General features: G+C 52.9%; 1 protein-coding gene and 1 long non-coding RNA gene across 4 annotated transcripts in view; one reads left to right on the plus strand and one right to left on the minus strand.

The window, feature by feature from the left end:
• Window positions 1-1,169: 1,169 nt before the first annotated feature.
• LOC132692795 (uncharacterized) lies at window positions 1,170-10,497 on the minus strand. The gene is made up of 4 exons (XR_009616600.3): window positions 9,963-10,497; window positions 9,577-9,789; window positions 2,682-2,767; window positions 1,170-1,938 (listed from the first exon to the last, which is right to left on the minus strand). It is a non-coding gene; the product is annotated as an uncharacterized LOC132692795 (long non-coding RNA).
• Window positions 10,498-10,582: 85 nt separating this feature from the next.
• Window positions 10,583-20,489, plus strand: part of MAEA (macrophage erythroblast attacher, E3 ubiquitin ligase) — a 37,478-nt gene continuing 27,571 nt past the window's right edge. For 2 of the 3 annotated variants that reach the window (XM_060655583.2, XM_060655585.2), the window contains exon 1: window positions 10,583-10,712. In XM_060655583.2, the coding sequence (XP_060511566.1) occupies window positions 10,644-10,712 (69 nt within the window). In that variant the 5' untranslated portion in view covers window positions 10,583-10,643. Of the gene's footprint in view, window positions 10,713-13,363; window positions 13,628-20,489 lie in introns of those variants that run through there. The other variant, XM_060655584.3, reaches the window with a different exon arrangement.

Genomic DNA, 20,489 nt, shown 5'->3' on the forward strand with positions numbered 1-20,489 from the left:
TCAGAGTCTTGTTTGGGGGAGGTTAGAGCCTTGTTAGGGGGTCAGAGCCTTGTTGGGGGGTCAGAGTCTTGTTTGGGGGAGGTCAGAGCCTTGTTAGGGAGTCAGAGCCTTGTTGGGGCAGTCAGAGCCTTATTGGGGGGGTCAGAGCCTTGTTTGGGGGGGTCAGAGCCTTGTTGGGGGGAGGTCAGAGCCTTTTTGGGGGGTCATAGCCTTATTGGGGGGTCACAGCCTTGTTTAGGGGGTCACAGCCTTGTTGGGGGGTCATAGCCTTGTTGGGGGGGTCAGAGCCTTGTTTTGGGGAGGTCAGAGCCTTATTGGGGGCGTCACAGCCTTGTTTGGGGGGTCAGAGGCTTGTTTGGGGTGTCAGAGCCTTATTGGGGGGGTCACAGCCTTTCTTGCACCTGCTGTTTTTCAAGTGCCTTTGGTGCAAATGACCAATATGCGGAAGTGACATCTTTTGGAGCAGCTGTCCTGAGCAGCTTCACTGATGACGTTGAGCATCTTGTCATGTACTTACCAGCCACCTGTGAATCTTCTTTGGAGAAACATCTGTCCAAGTGCTTTGTCCACTTCTTAATGAGGTTGTCTGTCCTTTTGTCACTGAGTTGTAAGAGTTCCTTATCTATCTGTGTCAGATGTATGATCTGCAAACATTTTCTCCCCTCTGTAGGTTGCCTTCTCTTGATAATGTCCTTTGATGCACAAAAGTTTTTAATTTTAGTGAAGTACAATCTATTTTTTTTTAACTTTGTTACTAGTGCTTTTGGTGTCACAGCTAAGACTCCAACACCAAACTGAGGCCTAGATTTCTTGAGTGCAGTCTTGCCCTGGCATCTCTGTCCTCACCTGTCACTGGTGCTGCTGCACCTTCCGTCTCCACGCGCTCTGCCCGCGTGGTGGCCTCCATAATGACGTCCAGGACCTGTCCATTCTTTCCCGGTTGGCTCTGTTTAACGTGGCCACCCCTGCACTTCTCCAATTCCTTAGCCAGCTCTAAAATTCAGGAGTGGGCCCACTCACTGTGCCGTCCACCCTCAGGTGAGCGGTCAGGGTCAGCCCTCATGGGCCCCAGAAGCAGGCTCCAGACTGGTTAAGTGGGGCTCTACAGCCACAGGCGTCTGGAGCAGGTTCTAGCAAAGGAGGGGGCATGTGGATGGGCATGGCCCCTTGGCCTTGAAGACTCCTTTTTCATGGAGACAAGCGTAACCCCAGAGGGACACCGAGGGAAGTACTGGGTCTGGTGTCCACAGACACATGCACATTGCAAGGCAGTGCCACGCGGCTTTGATCCCCCGTGAGGAAGAGGGCTCCACGCACGAACACGCCAACCGTAAATGTGGGAGTGTCCACAGCTCCACCGGGGAGAGGGTCCTCGGAGGCTGTCTCGTCAACCTGCTCGAAAGGGGCTACGTAACTACTACTCTGCCTGTGAACTGAAGTGAACGAAATAAACCCGTCAAGGTGCATTAGCGGTTTAGCATGGAAATAAAATCAGAATTCAAAGAGCGACCATGTGAAATTGTGGAAAATCTAGAAGGAGTCATTACCCTTAGAATGCAGAAGGGGCTCTCGGCTAGCGACAGTGACACAGCCACTTTTATTGTAGTAAAGAGCCAGTAAATCCCAATGAGCTGAAGGAGTCGGAGTATCATCCCCACTAAATGTGTCGGACGGGATCACAGCACGCAGCAGGTGCGATCACAGGTTTGACCACGTTACCCGTCTCTCCTTGGGCATTGACACTGACCTTCAGAGAGGACTTCCGCCTCCACATAAGGTGTAGACGGTTGCAGGGACCGTTGCTCCAACCCTGCCACTGAGATTTCGCCAGATTTGGCACAACGGTGTCACATCAATGTCCTTTGTTTGTCTGTTTGTTCTGAACTTTGCCAAGAGCTAAGGATGTGACGATAAAGTAGATTCTGGAGAGGAACGTGGCTGTTGTGGGAGAGAAGAGACCCGCGGCTGCTTCTCACTTCCGCAGGGAGGCGGTGAGACCGCCGCGGTCAGGAGCAGGACGGCGCCGGCAGAACTTGGAGCTGACAGGTGAGGACGGTACGTGGCTGGTGTGGGCATTAGCGCGCGGGGAGCCCGCTCACCCAGGTGGGGCCTGCACCCCTCGGGCTCCCCCTCAGGGCCTGCGGAGCCGAGGCCAGAGAGCACCCTCCTGGACAAGGGCTGTGCCGAGCGCTTGCAAAGTTGGGGGCAGCACAAAGGGCGCAGAGGGACATCCTGATGGGAAGAGCTGGGGGCGGGACAAGAGTGCCGCCTGGCAGAGAGAGAGATCCCACGGCTCAGAAAGCTGGCGTCCAGCTGGAAAGCCCAGAGACCCGCACGGTCTCACCGGAGCTCAGACCCCAGGGCCTGGCGCCAGAGCCTGTCCCTTTGCTCTCATTAAAAAGCGAAGTACAGCCGACACCCACGTGGCATTAGGTGCAGGTGCATGACGGTGACCCACCACCCGTCTCGGTCCCGCCGTGCTCACCGGCGTGGCCACCACCCGTCACCACACCACGCCATCACAGCACCGCCGACCGTATCCTCTACGCGGCACCTTTCATCCCTTCCGCCGGTTCCTTCCATACCCAGGAGCCTCCACCTCCCACCCTCCCCCGTTTTGCCTGCCTCCCCTCCCCCCTCAATTTTTTATTATAATGCGATATAAATCCCATGAAACTTACCGTCTTAACCATTGTTAACTACATGGTTCAGTAGCATTTAATACATTCCTAGTGTCCCATCCTCCACGTCCAGAGCTCTTTTCCACCTGTAAAACGGACACTCTGTCCCCGTTGAACACTGACTCCAACCCCCTCTCCCAGCCCTTAGTACTCAGCATTCTGCTTTCTGTCCCTACGATCTGACTTCCCTAGTGGCCTCATACCAGTGGAGTCGTGCGTGATTTGTCTTTCTGCGACTGGCTCATTCCATTGAGCATCGCGTCCTCCAGGCTCATCCGTGTTGCAGCAGGTGTCAGAACGTTTCTCATTTGAGGCTGAATGACATGCCATTTGTCGTCACGCGTTCATCTGTCCACGCGCGCTTGGGTTGCGTCTGCTTCTTAGCTATCGTGAATAATGCTGCGGCGAACAGCGGGTGCAGACGTCTCCTCAAGACCCTGCTCGGAATTCTTTCAGGCAAATGCCTGGAAGTGGAACTGCTGGAACACGCGACAGACCATCTTTAATTCTTCGAGTAACCCCAACACCGTTTTCCACACGGCTGCACCATTGATATCCCCGCCGACCGTGTGCAGGGTTCCAGTCCCCACACCCGTCAACGATTGCTATTTTCGAGTAGCAGCCACTCCACCACGTGTGAGGTGGGACCTCATTGTGGTTTTGACTTGCGTTTCCCTGACGTTTGTCCCTGTTAAGCATCTTTTCATGGCTTGTTGGCCATTTGCATAACTTCTGTGAGGAAGGTCTGTTCAAGTTCTTTACCCATTTTTGAGTCAAGTTCCTTGTTGTTGGGCTTTAGGGGTTCTCTACGTGTCCCGCATCTTCACCCCTTATGAGAAATGTGATCTGCAAATATTTTCTCCCATTCTGCGGGGTGCCTTTTTACTCTGTTGAGAGTGTCTTTTGACGCACATAAAGTTTTTCATGAAATGTAATTTGTTTTGTTTTGTTTTTGTCTGTGCCTTTGCTATTCTACCCAAGAAATCATTGTCAGGGCGCCTGGGTGGCTCAGTCGGTGAAGCGTCCACCTTCGGCTCAGGGCATGATCTCGCGGTCCGTGAGTTCAAGCCCCGTGTCGGGCTCGGTGCTGACAGCTCAGAGCCTGGAGCCTGCTTCGGATTCTGTGTCTCGCTCGCTCTCTATCCCTCTCCTGCTCATGCTCTGTCTCTCTCAGAAATAAACATTAAAAAATTTTTTTAAAAAATAGAAACCATTGCCAAATGTTGGGAAGCTTTAGTCCTATGTTTTCCTCTAAGAGTTTTGTGGTATTAGGTCTTACATTTAGGTCTCTGATCCGTATTGAGTTAATTTTTTCATATGAGGTAAGGCTCCAATGTCATTCTTCTGCTTGTGGATGTGCAGTTTCCCCGGAACCTTAGAATGAGTTAGGAAATGTTCCCTCATTTTCAATGTTTTGAGAGTTTGAAAATAATTGGTATTAGTTCTTTCTTCATTTAATTTTTTAAAATATTTTATTGTTTCTTTATGACTTTATTTATTATTTAGAGCACATAAGCAGGGGAGAGGCAGAGAGAGACGGAGAGAGAATTCCAAGCAGGCTCCGTGCTGTCAGCTTGGAGCCTGACATGGCCTTGATCCCATGAACCATGAGATCGTGACCCGAGCTGAAATCAACAGTTGGAAGCTTAACTGACTGAGCCACCGGGTGCTCCTTATGATTTTATTTTCAAATAATCTCGACACCCAATGTGGGACTAAAATTCACAACCCCAAGATCAAGAGTCCCGTATTCTACTGAGTGAGCCACCCAGGCACCCCAGTGTTAGCTCTTTAGATGTTTGGTAGAATTCACCAGTGAAGCCATCAGTTCTAGGGCTTTTCTTTGTCAAGAGACTTTTTACTATTCATTCAATTTACTTACTAATTATGTCAATCAGACTTTCTGTCTCTTCATGATTTATTCTTGGTGGGTTTTGTGTTTCTAAGAATCTGTCCATTCCATTTAGGTTATCCAGTTTCTCGGTGTACAATCATTCATAGTACTGTCTTATGATCCTTTTTATTTCTGTCACATTTGTTTGAATGTTTCCACTTTCATTTCTGATATTAGTAACTTGTCTTTTTTGACTAGTCCATCCAGCTGCAGTTTTGTCAATTATGTTGGTCTTTCCAAAGAACCAAATTTTGTTTTGATTTTCTCTGTTGTTTTTCTATCCTCCATTTCATTTTTCTCTGCTCTCATCCTTACTATTTCCTTTCTTCTGCTAGCTCTGTGCTTAGTCTGTTCTTTCTCTAATTCCTTAAGTTGTGAAGTTAAGGTCATTGACTTGAGATCACTCATGTTTTTAATGTGCTTAGAATTATAAATTTTCCCTAAGCACCACTGTCAACTAATTCATTAGTTTGGGTAAGTTGTGTTTTCTTTTCCATTCATCTTTGATTATTTTCTAATTTTCTTCATGATTTATTCTTTGATTCATTGGTTGTTTAAAAATGTGCTGTTTGGACAACACATTGAGCCTCCGGTGTTTAAAGTCCAAAGTTGTTGGGGCGCCTGGGTGGCGCAGTCGGTTAAGCGTCCGACTTCAGCCAGGTCACGATCTCGCGGTCCGTGAGTTCGAGCCCCGCGTCGGGCTCTGGGCTGATGGCTCGGAGCCTGGAGCCTGTTTCCGATTCTGTGTCTCCCTCTCTCTCTGCCCCTCCCCCGTTCATGCTCTGTCTCTCTCTGTCCCAAAAATAAATAAAAAACGTTGAAAAAAAAAAAATTAAAAAAAAAATAAATAAAGTCCAAAGTTGTTGACTATATTTATAGCCTCTACAAACTTACAGCTTATAAGCATAAAATGAAGAATTCAGCCATAAGCATTCCTTTTATTCCAGAAATACCTGTGAGAACCAGAATAGCTTCAAGACTTAAACCAGTTGAGTTTTGAGACGAGAGAACATGGAAGAAATCATAAATCCCCTGCAAGTTGCTCAGATGGTGATGGGCATATCTGGGCCTCATCAGTAAATGGAAACATTTTAAGTTGGTACAATAAAAGGAGATGTTAAATATCAAAACTAACCATAAATATGTGAAATGTTTTTAGCTTTCTTTGTACAATTTCTAAAATCTGAGTTTGTATTTAAGTTATATATATATATATATATATATATATATATATATATGTATATAAAATATATATGTATATGTAAAGATATATAAAAAATAAAAGTGGATTGTTTAGTTTCCATAATTTTGTGAAGTTTCTAGTTTTCCTTCCATTACTGATTTTAATCTTCATTCTGTTATGGTCGGAAAGATACCTTGTATTATATCTATCTTCTAAGAAAATCCACTAAGACTTGAGGCACCTGGGTGGATCAGCCAGTTAAGCATTCGACTTTGGCTCAGGTCATGATCTCATGGTTTGTGGGTTTAAGCCCCTTGTCGGGCTCTGTGCTGACAGCTCTGAGCCTGGAGCCTGCTTTGGATTCTGTGTCTCCCTCTCTGCCCCTCCCAGGCTCGCACTCTCTTTTTCTCTCTCAAAAATAAATATTTCAAAATTAAAAAAAAAAAAAAGAAATTGGGAGCCTTGAATAGCAGTTCAGAGTTTTCTGATACACCTCCATTACCCTGCTTTTTGCCAGCTATTATGACCAGTGCATTTTGGAGGCCATGCTTCACAACTGAGACTTAAAGATCCTTTTATGGAGAGTTCTCCAGTTGAGTAGAAATCCTTCTATAAAAGTTGGCTGTGATTTGAAGCTATACTACAAAGCTATAGTAGTTAAAATAGTGTAGTAGTGGCATAAAAATAGGCGCATAGACCAACGGAACAGAATAGAGACCAGAAATAAACCTCACATATACAGTCAACTAATATTTGATAAGGAGCCAAGAACATACAGGAAGAGAAGGGCGGTCTACTCAGAACATGGGAAAACTGGATGAGCACAGGCAGCAGCATGAAATAGGGTCTCCTCCTTACACCACTCACAAATAGTAACTCAAAATGCCTCAGATTTAAACATAAGACCTGATACTCTAACATTCCTAAAAGGAAACGGGGAAGAAGTTGCTCAACATGGGTTTGGCAACGATTTTGTTTTATGACACCAAAAGCACAAACAACAAAAGGAAAAAAAATCAACAAGTGGGACAACACCAAACTGAAAAGCTTCTGCACAGCAAAAAACCATCAACGAAATGAAAAGACAATATGCAGAATGGAAGACAATTTTGTAAACCATACATTTGCAGTTAATATCCAAAATATGTAATGAAATCATAAACTCAACCACAAAAAGCCCCAAACCATCCAACTTAAAAATGGCCAGAGGAGGGCACCGGGGTGGCTAAGTCACTTGGGCGTCCGACTCTTGGTTTTGGCTCAGGTCACGATCTCACAGTTTTGTGGGTTCGAGCCCCACATCGAGCCCCGCGCTGACAGCACAGAGCCTGCTTGGAATTCCCTCTCTCCCTCCCTCTTTGCTCTTCCCCCACTCGCACTGACTCTATGTCTCTCGAAATAAATAAACTTAAAAAAAAAATGGACAGAGAAACTGAATGGACTATAACTGAATTTTCCAAAGAAGACTTCCAAACAACTGACAGGCACATCACCAGAGAAATGCAAATCAAAAGCATGATGAGATATTTCCTCATACCTGTCAGAATGGCCATCATCAAAAAGACAAGGGATAACAAGCGATGGTGAGGACGTGCACTGTTGTGGGACTGTAAACTGGTTCAGCCACCATTGAGAATAGTATGAGGTGGCTCCAAAAATTAAAAACAGAGCTATTACGTGATTCAGCAATCCTACTTATGGGTATACATCCAAAGGAAATGAAAACAGGATACCCAAGAGAAACACACATGCCCTTGTGGAGGGACAGTTGAGTCACAATAGTCAGGATATGAAATAACCTAAGTGTCCATCAATGGATGATGAGAAGATGTTGTGTGTGCGCGCGCGCGCGCACACACACACACACACACACACACACACACACACACACACAGTGGACTACTATTTGGCCATGAGAGAAGAGGAAACTCTGCCATTGTCAACAATGGATGGACCTTGAGGACATTATGCTAAATGAAATAAGTCAAATACGTCATGATTCATGTCTTTTATGTGCGGAAACTAAAAAAGCTGAAATCACGAAAGCGGAGAGTAAAATGGTTACCAGGGGTTGCAGGGTGGGGGAATGGGAGAGAGATTGTTTAAAGGTACATACTTGGAGCTTGGAAGTAAGTAAGTCCCAGAGACCTACTGCACAGTGCAGTGATTATAGACAACAAAAATGTATCATGAGCATTAAACCTGCTAGGTGATTGGACCTGAATTGCTCCCAACACTAGAAGAAATGATAGTTATGTGACCCATAGAGGTGTTCCTAATTCTAAAATGGCAGTCGTATTACAATATAAGTGTGTCAAATCAATACATTGTACACCTTAAACTCACACACAATGTTGTTTGTCAAATATCTCTACAAAAAAACGTCGGGGGGTTCTGTTACTCTAGGAAAGACTTCATGTCTCTCTGAATGTTTAAAAGGCGTTTCCTGTTGGGAAAAAGCATAAAGATAATGAGGACTTATTTCACTGACAACTTAGAATGCAACGCATGAACCTTAAAACCAAAACCACCAGCTATTTTACTAGCAAAACTGGGTTTATTCGGGAATAGCAGAAATCTACAATCCAGGACAAGTGATCCAAGGAAAAACCATAGACAAGTGAGAATAAGGTACGGGAGACTCTTTTCTAGTTTTTTTTTAATTTTTCTATGTCTATTTATTTTGAGAGAGAAAGAAAGTGTGAGCAGGGAAGGGGCAGAGAGAGAGAGGGAGACACAGAATCAGAAGCAGGCTCCAGGCGCTGAGCTGTAGCACAGAGTCCCATGCGGGGCTCGAACCCACTAGCCTCAAGATCACGCCCTGAGCCAAAGTGGGACACTGAACCGACTGAGCTACCCAGATGCCCCCAGGAGGCTCTCTTATAGAGAAAAGGAGGGCTGTTGTAAACAGAAAGTCCACTGGAGGAAACTGGGACCTGGAAGTGTGATGGCTTTTCATTGGCTGATCCACGGCAGTCTCTCACTGGCTGGGTTATGACAGTCTCTCCCTGGCTGGGCCGTGGCTGGCTCTCATTGCCTGGGTTGTTGCTGGGGGAGGAAGAAACCTTCCCTCCTCCCACCGGGTTAGTAAAGCGGTAGCTGCAGTGGAATCCACCTGCAAGGTGCAACTGACCGGAGTGGTAGGGCTGAGAGCTCCCCCTGCTGGCCACCCGATTCCACTCTAAACCACGTTTCCTTTCAACTTTAACAGTATTTTATTTTTTAAAAATTCTTTTTTTTTTTTAACGTTTATTTATTTTTGAGACAGAGAGAGACAGAGCATGAACGGGGGAGGGTCAGAGAGAGGGAGACACAGAATCCGAAACAGGCTCCAGGCTCTGAGCTGTCAGCACAGAGCCCGACGCGGGGCTCGAACTCACGGACCGCGAGATCATGACCTGAGCCAAAGTCGGCCGCTTAACCGACTGAGCCACCCAGGCGCCCCTAACAGTATTTTATTTTTAAACTTCTGAAACTTGAGAACAAGACAACCTAGTTAAATAATACAGTTTTCCAAAGCTGCGCACGCTCATTTCAAGCTCAATTTTTTGCCCTGAAATACAGAAACAACTTCCTAAAACTCCTAGACGGGGGCACTACTACTCTGATGATCTGTGATTAGATCTGTGATCAATCACAGTTGGTAACATCCCTGTTTCTCCTTGGTAAGGGTTTTAAAAATTCTAGAGTAGTGCATTCTTCTAGTCTTACCCCAATTTCACTCCAAATGTCTCCTAGAGGCATATGCCATGCACAGGAATCGATCTCCCTCCTTCTCACTTTCACAAGCTTCAGAAATCGGCATCAGACACACTCACCGTGCTACATCGATTCACAACGGTGGGAAGGCTTGATTAGTATTGAGCTGTCGGCCCCTTCTGATGATCCTGATGAACTCACCCACGTGGATGGCCTCAGGTACAAGGAACTTGGTGTGAGCCTGGACAGGAAGCTGCTTCTCCCCGCGGCTCCCACTCCCACAGTATCCGCCTCCCTTGTGTCAAACCTTAGGTGTTTTTTTCAACGCTAAGCTTAAGTTTCAAAAAAATCGTTTCAGGAATAAGTGTGCAACACGAGAAACGGTTTAATTGGGAAGCCTTCTAATTAATGAAAACTAATTTCATTTCTATTTAAAAAGGGGAATGAAAGGACTAGTTATTTTGAAAGGATAGAATGTGGAATGGTTGAAAGGGAACTGGAGTACCTTGCTAGGTGCCAGGGCCGTGTGACATTGGTGAGGACACAAAGGCACACAGGCCCTTGTTCTACTTTGGGCGCTTCTTTCCTGAAAGTCAGTTAACAAAAATTTCCTTTCCTTTTCCGATAGGAAACGTCAGGACTCCAGCAGCTGCCACTCTGCGGAAATGCAGCCCAATGGAAAGTAGTCGCCTGACACGCACGGTGGCCTGCAGACCTCTCGGCTACTACCGTAAGGGGTCACGACGGCGAGGGTCACTGTCCCATGCAGAGGGTCACTGTTTCGGGGGCCGCCCCCGCGGGAGCCCAGTCGCGCCCTCGGCTGCGCCACTCGACGAGCCTCAGCCTCCCGACCCCAGGGAGCGCCCCGGACCGCCCGCGCCCCGAGGCTGGGACCGGCGGGAGCGTCCCCGGCCGCGAGTTCAAGGAGGAACCCGCCCAGACAGGCTTCCCGCTGATTGGCCGAACGCGAGGAGGGCCAGAGGTGATTGGTCCGGCCGGACGCCTCTCCGCGCGCACGCCGCGGTCGCGCCTTCTTCCGCCGCCACAGTCTGGTGGGCGGACGCGATTGGAGCAGGCGCGTCGGCCCGCCCGGGCGCGCCCCGCCCCCGCCGGAGAGCGCGACGTCACTACCCGGCGTGCCGCGCGCGGCGCTTCCCCCACCCGCTAATGTTTTGGCCGATTCAAGATGGCGGTGCAGGAGTCAGCTGCTCAGCTTTCCATGACCCTGAAGGTGCAGGAGTACCCGACCCTCAAGGTGGGGTCTGCGGGCCGGGGTAGCGGCCGCGCTTGGCCGGGGCCCGCGGGCCGCAGGGGTTCCGAGGAGAGGGAGGTGGGGCAGGGTGGGGGCCGGGGCGCGGCCTGGGGCACCGGGCGGGGTCTGGGGGGTCTGCGCGTCCGGGCTTCCGAGGTCTCGGGGTCTGCGGAGCTGGTCTTCCGGGCTCCCCGGGGCCTGGGGGTCTGCAGGGCCGGCCTCCCCGGGGTCTGGGGGTGGTCTGCGGGGCTGGGCTCCCCCGGGTGTGGGGGTCTGCAGGGCCGGCCTCCCCCGGGTCTGGGGACCCGCGAGACCGGCCTCCCGGGCTCCCTAGGGCCGGTGGGGTCTGGGGTCCTGCAGGCCCGGCGGGTGTGGCGTGTGGCCGCCCATGCCCCTGCCCGGCCTTAGAGGACTTCGTGGCAGGGCGTGGAGCGCGTCTGTCTGGCGCCCCGCTTCGCCCTCTGGAGTCCGATTGTGGCCCCTTCATCCTAAAGAAAAAAACAAACAAACAAAAAAAACCACAAAAAAAGCACGAACTGCCCCAGTGACATTTCCGGCGGTAGGCAGGCTGGTGACTTTGAGGGCCGGGGTGGAGGCCGGCGTTTCCAGGGTGTGGGGTCGCGGGCGCAAGAGTGCCCGATGTGGCTCGCGGTGGGTGTCCCGGAAGCTTAACGTCAGAGGGTGTTGGTATGTTGGCTTCCAGTCGCTAATTAGGAGCCTACAGGGAGAGACCTAACGACCTAATGGGAACCCATCTTGTGGGGCGTCACCAAACCTGAAAGACAGCCCTTGCCACTCGGTTGCCGGTTGTGTGACCTTGGATGGCCACTTAGCCAAGTCGCCTTCCTTGAGCCTGAAGCCCGCGGCTCTCATAGGAGGGGCTGCACTGGCTCCTTACCTAGTTCGCAGAGGAGTTGATGAGAACAAAGCATCAGGAAACAAGTTCCTTAGGAGACGAAGGCCGCGACATTCCCAGGAGAACGGTGGCTAGGCATCTGTGATTCCAGATTCCTTTCCTGAGAGGCCGGGTAGCTTTTTCCTCCTCGTGGCAGAGCCCAGAGCCCAGTGTCCCCATCCACCTCAGTGGTGACAGGTGGCGGCGATGGGTGCGGTGAGCGCTGAGCCCGGGGAGGGGGGCGGGGGGGGGGGCGGGGGGGGGCCGGGTTTGAATACTGCCCCGCCTTGCCCGTCACTTACTGAGAGACCACTCCGAGATCGTTTACTCATGTCCGAGGCGTGATGGCAGCAGCGTCACCTTGGGTGAATTGAGGGACCCCGCAATGCTTGCAGTGGTGCCGGCACTCTTTGGAAGGTACATGGGATAGCTGTCGCTGTTCGTCGGAGGGTCCTGCACAGTCCTCACCAGAAAGCAGAAGTGAGGCTTTGTTGCTTTTCTTTAACCGGCTGTGGAGCGGTGGTGTTTCTCGGCGCCTTGTCTGACCCAGGAGGACAGGAGAGCGCTGTTGACACGAACCAGCTGCCTGTTCGCCAGGCCCTTTCGAGATTAGGTGCTGGGCGGTGGTATCTCCAACTCCTCGAAGGCCCTGTGGCTCACATCGTGCCACCTGAGGCCCCGACCAGGCATCATTTGGGTTGATGTTTATCTCCCTCCACCAAAAACAAAAAAAAAAAGGCTTTATTTGGGGAGCTGTCGATTGCTGGCCTGTTGTCTCACTCAGTCCACCACCAGGCCTGTCGTGGGGCTGACAGAATTGTGGCAGAGTTCGTCATTTGTGGTGCTGGCTGGTGAGTGTGGGCAACATCAGGCAGGAAGGGATTTCCCTTTCGAGTTCTTTCTGTTGTTTCACAGCCGTGAATGTGATTTGATTTCTAGAATTATTAAATAGTCTTTGATTAAAAATAGTCCTGCAGGTATTCATACAGGTAAAGAAATATTGTAGTGTCATTTCGAGTGAGCTCGCCAGATTGAAAAGAGTTTTACTTCTGCTTTAGATGGATTTTTTTCGGGTGCGCTTGCGGGGCTCGGTCAATTAAGCCTCTGAATCTCGAGTTAGGCTCGGGCGTGACCTCATGGTTTGTGAGTTTGAGCCCCCATGGGGCTCTGTGCTGGCAGCGCAGAACCTGCTTGGGATTCCCTCTCTCCCTGTCTCTGCCCCACCCATGTTTTTTCTTTCTCTCAAAATAAATAAACTTAAAAAAAAAGGATTTTTCAAATGTTTTTGAGAGCACGCACACGCACGCAAAAGAGAGCATGTGGGCAGGCGAGAGGGGGAGGGGCAGAGAGAGAGAGAGAGAGAGAGAGAGAGAGAATCCCAAGCAGGATTCTGCGCTGACAACACAGAGTCCCACACCGGGCTCGGTCTCACCAGCCAGGAGATCACGACCTGAGCTGAAATCCAGAGTCGGACACGTAACCGACTGAGCCACCCGGGCACCCAGCTTTAGAAAGCTTTGAAATTTTTTTTAACGTTTATTTATTACTGAGAAACCGAGAGAGACAGAGCGTGAGCGGGGGAGGGACAGAGAGAGGAGGAGACACAGAATCCGAAGCGGGCTCCGGGCTCCACGCTGCAGCACAGAGCCTAACGCGGGACTCGAACCCACAAACCGCAAGATCGTGACCTGAGCTGAAGTTGGATGCTTAACCGACTGAGCCGCCCAGGCGCCCCTAGAAAGCTTTTAGATGAATTTTTGCGATCAGAGAAGCTATTTCCACCATATCCTCTCACAGATTTAGATCACCTATGACAAATTTTCTGTTGACACGTGTGTCCCTGTTGAGAGTTAACATTTTTTTCTAGAAGTTTTCGGGAGTGATTCCTAGTGCACGATGAGGAAGTTTCACCGGGAAGCTAGGGACCCTTGCCTTAGGAACGCACGCTAATACAGAATTCCACAGAATTGCACAGGACGCTGGAAGGCCTGACACTTCGGAGCTGTGCCGGTCACAGATGCAGGTGCCGCGGGCGGGAAGGACGCCGAATCCGCGCCAGGGCGGGGGGAGTGAGGGCTGAGGGGCTGGTGTTCTGAGAGGCCGGTGCTCGCTTCTCCAGTTCAAGGATGCGTTGTGCAGCAGGGTGGGGGGAGCAGGGCCGAGCCCCCCCGTTGCCGTCCCGACGGCCGTTCCTCCTCACACGTGACGGGACAGGGGTCCTCGCGATTCAGAACATCGGCCAGTCGGGCCAGGTTCCTCACAGCCTCGGGGCCGGGAGGGGGCTCGTGGGCCCTGGTGGGCACCGCGCTCATCCGCTGGCGAAGCGGGGCGAGAGTGGCATGGCCGTGAGGCGCTGCTGCCCGCACGTGCCCACCCGGGCACCCGCTCCTTCGGGAGCCCTCCGGTGTGCGGCGGGCGACGTGGCCAGCACAGGCGCGTTCGGGCTGGGCGACGGCGTAGCGGGGGCCCGGCAGCGCCTCTAGCTTCTGCCCACCAGATGCCAGCGGCGTGCCCGCAGGATGCCTCCAGGTACTGCCAGACGTCCCCGGGGCGGGGCAGAAGCGCCCCGGTGAGAGCCACCGGCCGGGAGTTTGCTCTGCGGAACCTGTTTTTATGTTCTGACCACAGCAGGGAGAGGGGGGTCAGTGGGACACGAGCCCTGTGTCCTGGGCCTGGTGGAGGCTTTTCCTGTCAGCGCCCTGAACCAGAGGCCCTGCTGTAATTGCATTTTAAAAAGCGTTCTCTCATAAGAGTACCTTATGTTTATTTTCCAAATCATTCTGATCATCCTGTTAATATTTTGGCGCATTCTATTTTTTTTTCCCCCTCAGAGAGCTGAACTACGATAATTTTTTAGAGACCTTTACCGCTACCCAAGTTAGGCGGGGTTTTCATCACAGCCCAGGAGAAGGGGTCTAGAATCGGTCCTTGGGAGACCTGGCTCCGGACCCTGATTCCTCATCTGGAGTCTCGCCTGGGACCTCGTCCGGGCCCTCCCAGCCAGGGGGTCCCCCACCTGAGCCGGTTCAGTGCCCCCTCCCAGCTGGCCCCTCTCCCTAACTCGTGACAGGCTGGGGCCTGGGGCAGTGCTCCCAGCGGGGTCTGTGGGCCTACCTCCTGGGTCCCGGGTCCTCTATGGCAGTGTTTCAGCGTCCCGGGCTTGTGCCAGCGCGAGGCCCAGAGTTCCAGGTTTCGGTGAACTTTCCCAGACTCAGCTGGGGATTTAGGGACTGCGGGTTCTCAAGTTTGAGGACGGGTGGTCAGCACGAGCGTTTGGTCTTAAGGGACAGATATCCTGATTGTGCTGAGCCCTAGAGAGTGGCAGTCGGCTGGGTCTTTACTTCCTTTCCCTTGAGATCATTTGGTTGACTGAATGAGCCCTTCCCTCCCCCAGAAGGTGGTTGTATTACTTGAATCCGGCCTGGGGCCTGGTTCCCTTCCTCTGGTGGGACCTCCAGAGCCTTCCGGAGTCCCATCTGCTCTTCCCTGCAAGAGCCCCGTGTTGCCTCCGCCTTCCAGAACCCCCCAGAGCTAGAGCGTGGTCGAAATCCTCCCGGCCTTCCGCTCTGGTCTCTGCACCGCTGCTCAGATCCTTGACCACAGACAAGACACTTGGGGGCACAGGTCGACGTGCCCGCTCTGCTCATGATGCTTGGAAGCAGCCTCGTGCTGGGAGAGGAAGGGCTGTGGCAGCTGGAGGCATGGGAAGCCCGGCGCCAGGCAGGCAGCAGCCAGAGGTCCTGGGCGTGAGGTCCGAAGGCGGGGCTTGCTGGTACCGCCCCCCTCTCGGAGCCCCCGTGAGGCACCCCAGGGTAGAGGTGCCAGCTCCTTCGGCCCGCACTCCTTGCTGCTCCCGGAGAACTCTGTCCCCATCCTGGTGCCACTGGGCTTGGCGGGAGGGAGCTGTTAAACAAGTAGGTGCCAGCCTTTCAGATCCCGGAACCGCGCGTGGAGTCAGGCGAGCGTGGGGCCGTGGGGGGTGCGATGGCCCTCCGGGGGCGGCCAGGGCACGCGCACTTGGGGGAAAAGCTCCGCGGGCTGTGTTGGAGCCTAGGCGGACCCTGGCACCATTGGCGTCCAGTCCCACCGGAGCCGTAGGGCCCAGGATGTCCCCAGAGCCTCACGGAGGTTGTGACAGCGGGGCCCCGAGGGCCCAGACCTCCCCACGGACCGCGTGTGCGGCTCAGCAGGAGTGGGGAGCAAGCCGGGAAGACCCCCGAGCACTAGAGGAAGGAGGAGGCCGGCCGGTGTGTGCGGCGCGGCACCCCCCTTGGGGCTTTGGATGAGTGGGGCCGCTTGGTGCTGACCTAATCAGGGCAGGGCACGGTCTCCAGAGGTAGCTGCTGGTTTTCACGGCTGTGCGTTGTTTTAGTCTTTACACTTGGGGGCCACTCTTGAGAGCTTTCTGAGGAAACCGATGTATTCGCTGTTTGGATAACAACTAAGTAATAGTAACTAAGTGTTGTTAAGTAGTTTAATAACTGAAGTGTGGCCGAATGTGGCTAAGGGAGGAACACACCCAGCTGTGCAGATGGCCTCGCTGACTGTCCCCTCCTCGTTGTGCCCCCCGCTTCCCGCACGTTCCTCCCAGCTCCTCCCACACGACGGTTGCCGCCCTCCCCTCGTGGTCCGCTCGCCCTCCTGGCCCGTGGCTCCCGCACTCTCGTCTCTTCCCTCCTGCCTCTGTTTCCCCTTTTCGCTGGCTCGCTCCACCAGCGTGCACACGGCTCTGGTCGCCCCGTGCCCTCCAGCGGCTGCTTCCTCTCTCTGCCCCCTCCTCCCGCATGTCTGTTCGGTCTGAGTCAGAAGTGCCCCTAGGTCACAGTCCCCTCGCCTTCGGTATAAGTGCCAGTCGCCAGGCGGTTGCCTCCTCCTCTCGGCCCCCGGGGCGCCATTCTCTCGCTTCCTCTCACGGTTTGTCTTCTGCAGATGCCTTTGCTCTTCCCTTGGCATCCTCCGGCCCGGGGTGACCGTGGCAGCCGCCAGCCCTGGGGAGGTCTCTGTGCCGCGGCCTGCCACTCCCCCCTGGCCTCCCCTGGACTCCCGCCTGCTGGGTCTCTTCGTACATCTGGGCAAGGCCTGGAGGACACGGCCCGCAAAACCATGCCCTGCCCTGCTCCTTGGCCCCCGGCCGGCCCATCCCATGTGGAGCCCGCGCTCTCCTGCCGCTCGTTCAGGGTCCCTTCAAAACCTGGGGGTGTTCCTGACGCCTGTGTTTCCCACGATCCTTGTGATCCCCTGCTGTTCTGCCCTGGCTGTGGGACCGCGGCCGCCGTGTCGCGGGCAGCACAGAGAGGGAGAGGAGGGGAGAAGGTGCCAGCTCCCTCCATGGGGCCTCCCAGAAGTGCTGTTCAGCATTTGTGCTTAAGCTCGGAGGCCAGGGCTTGGGCTTGGCTGTGTCTAGCTTCAAAGGGACCTTAAAAAAAACAGCCTGGCTGTGGGCTTGTTGCCGCCCTGGGCCTGAATGAAATTGGGGTTTGTGGCTCCTGCTGTGATCTGTCCCTTCCTCTGTTTTGCTTTCTTTATGGCTTTAATCACAGCCTGACGAAACTACCTCTGTCTGCTTGCTTTTGTCGGAGGCCCCATTAGAAGCCATGCTGCCCGCCGGCGCTCTGGCCGGGCCTCCCGTGATCCTGATGGTGTCTCCCAGGGAGCACCCACTGACGGCCCCTCCTCCCTGCACAGGGCCCTGTTGGGCCCCCAGGACTGCACCCTGGCCAGGTTCCTCCCCAGCTCACAGCTGCCCCCTCCTCCCGGCTGTGACCATGCGCCGTCTTGGTGATCGTGTGTGATCTCGTGCGCTCCGAGGACGCTCCGTGCGTACCAGTCACTGCCAAAAGGTCATCTCCCCCACCCCGGAGCCCAGGGTCCAGGGTCACCTGGATCTCTGTGACGTAGCTCAGCATGAGTAGATCTGAACTTCTTAACTTGTCTGCCTCCTCCCCGTCTTCCCGGTCTCAGGCTAGGGCCGTGACCCCTCTGTCCTCACAGCTTAACATCTGTATGTCGTTCTGTGGCTCCCCAGCGTCTCAGAATCTCCCGCAGCTCACTGCCTTCCTCCTGCCACCGTGGCCACAGCCCCCATTGTGTCTGTGGGTTGAGGTGGCCTCCTAACCGGTCCCTGCTCTGCCCGAGCCCGGCACAGCTACCACAAGGCCGCCCCAGACAGCACCTTCCCTGTTCTCCGTGGGTCCAGCGTGGGTTTGGGCCCCGACCCCTGCCTCTGCCCCCACCTCCTCTTCCTCACCCTCCTCTGCTCCCCTGGGCATTTGCCACGGTGGCCTCCCTGCTGCTAGAAGATGTGCTGGTGGCTCCTCAGAGCCTCTGTACCCGTTTGCTTTGCCCGGAACCCTCTTCCTCCAGGGAGTCATCTGTCTTACTCCCTCACGGTCTCGGATCTTTGCTTCGGGATCTCCCTCAAGGTGGGATCACCTTATTTCAACTGGGAGCCTCATCATCTCCCTCTCTGTTTTTCTTCTTCGCCATTACTGGCATCTGAGACATTCTGTATTTTGCTTCTGTCTGTTTCTGACCCTGGGATTGTAAACTTTGTGGAGGGCAGAGAAGAAATAATTCATTTAACAAGTGAACCATTAGGGGCACCTGGGTGGCTCAGTCACTTAAGCATCCAGCTTTGGCTCGGGTCATGGTTTCGTGGTTCATGAGTTTGAGCCCCGTGTCAGGTGGAGCTTGAATCCCTCTTCAGGATTCACTGTCTCTTCCTCTCTCTGCCCCTTGTGGGACGGTCTCTCTCTCCCTCCCTCTCTCTCTCCCTCTGCCTCCCTCTCTCTCTCTCCCTCTGCCTCCCTCCCTCCCTCCCTCTCTCTCTCCTTCCCTGCCTCCCCCACCCTCTCTCTGCCCCCATGGGATGCTCTCTCTCTTTCCCCCTCTCTCTGCCCCTCGCTCACTTGCGCTGTCTCAAAAATAAAAACAAACAGGGGCGTCTGGGTGGCTCAGTCGGTTAAGCATCTGACTTCGGCTCAGGTCATGGTATCACGGCTCATGGGTTCGAGTCCCACGTTGGGCTCTGTGCTCATAGCTCAGAGCCTGGAGCCTGTTTCGGATGCTGTGTGTGACTGTCTGCTCTTCCCCCACTCGTGCTCCTTGTCAAAAATAAATAAACATTATGAACATTTTTTAAAAAGATAAGACATTAAAAAAATGTTTCTAAATAAAAACAAACAAAAAAGGAAATGAACTATTAAACATTATTTTGGCATTTCTGTCCAAAGAAGTGAAAACTGAAACACGAGTAAATGTAACTCCAAATGGATGAGACGTGTTTATGTACTCAGAAAACACAAGCAAACTAACTGGAAAATTACTACTCCAGTTAATGAGAATGTTTCACACAGTAACGGGCACACGAAAAATACCCCCAAAGCAGTCACTTTTCTGTGTCAGCAATAACCCGTGAAAGCGCCTCGTGGAGAAGCGCCTCGTGGGGAATGTTGTTCACGATAACAAAACGGCAACAGAGATACAGTCTCACGGTGAGCTTTGCCGGTGATGGACACCGAGGAGACACCACGTGGTTTCTCAGGAAAGGCCTAGAGGACGACCTTGGCACCGGCAGGGAACGTCGTGTCTGTCGGAAGGACGCTGACGGCTGAAGATGCCCCCGATCGCATACTTCTTACTTGTGATCGGAGGCGCCCGTCGGGCCGGGCCTGCCCGACGCCGAGGCACGTGCGGGCCTCGTGCAGAGCTGCTTCCGGGTCCCCGTCGCAGCTAACCAGCCGGGAGGCCCGCGCTGCTGGAGCCACCGACGCGAGCGGATGGCGGGGCCTGCCGGCGGGGGGCGTCGCCTTGGGTGGGCGAGCCCGTCCTGAGGGCCGCGGGCGCTCGACCTCGTGGAGCGCGGCCCCGGTGCTCCCACCGCGGTGGTGCTGCTGGGCTGCGCCGTGCGCGCCGGCTGACTCGTCTGACTCGATCTGGAGCTCGCGCCGCTTTCCTCGTACCTCCCTTTCTAAAACGGGCCGGCGCGGGAAGAGATCTCTACGAGTGCCCAGCGGGCGGCAGGTGAGACGGTCGCGCACCCGGAGAAGAGGTCATGGGGGCGCTGGCTGTGCTCTTCCCCCTTCCCCGCGATGGCCCCCGGAAGCTGACGGCAAACGTCTGTTTTCAAGAAACCCACCGGAAACCGGACGAGCCTCCCCCGGGGTGTGTGCTGCGCTCGGGAGGTCAGCCCAGGGAAGCAGGGAGCTGCTGTGATTGGGGAGACGTCTCATGCCACACGCAGGAACGTGAGACAGAGATCTCTGGGATGTAGAGAGATGTCTCCCGCCATCCAGGGCTCAGTCGAACACTTTAGAAGGTGTCACTAGCTTTGGAATAAATACGTCGAGACCCCTCGTGAGGTTTCTTCATTGTGAAAGATAAGTCCTGTGCCGTTGGGGAAATACTTCCTTCCTGTGCTGGTAAAAATGGCTGCAGACGTTATGATGACAAACTAAAGTGCGTTTCTTTGTCAGCAAATACTGTCAGCAATCCCAGAGCAAACACTGGAGAAGGTTTGAACAAACACACACTCAGGCAGATGACATGGTGTAGGAGGATCGCTATAGAGCTGGAGGGAAGTACAGATGTTTTCTACAAAACTTAACTTACGGTGTTTGCCAGATTCTGTTTCAATCACGAAAACAGGAAGGATACTTTTTATGAGTCACTGAAGGGGAAAAATGTACTGGAGGAAGTATAATTTAACATCAGCTAACTAAACAGAAATCCTGTGATCTTAGAAGTTGTCATGCAACATATTAGCAAGGAAAGACTGAGTACATTTGATTAATACAAATTTAAATCCTGGGGATACCCAGATAAAAATAGAACCAGAATTTAAAAGCAAATAACAATTTTATTTGGGTGCTGGGTGGCTCGGTTGG

Source organism: Panthera onca, chromosome B1, assembly GCF_046562875.1.
Source record: "Panthera onca isolate mPanOnc1 chromosome B1, mPanOnc1 haplotype 2, whole genome shotgun sequence".
NCBI classification, from domain to species: domain Eukaryota; kingdom Metazoa; phylum Chordata; class Mammalia; order Carnivora; family Felidae; genus Panthera; species Panthera onca.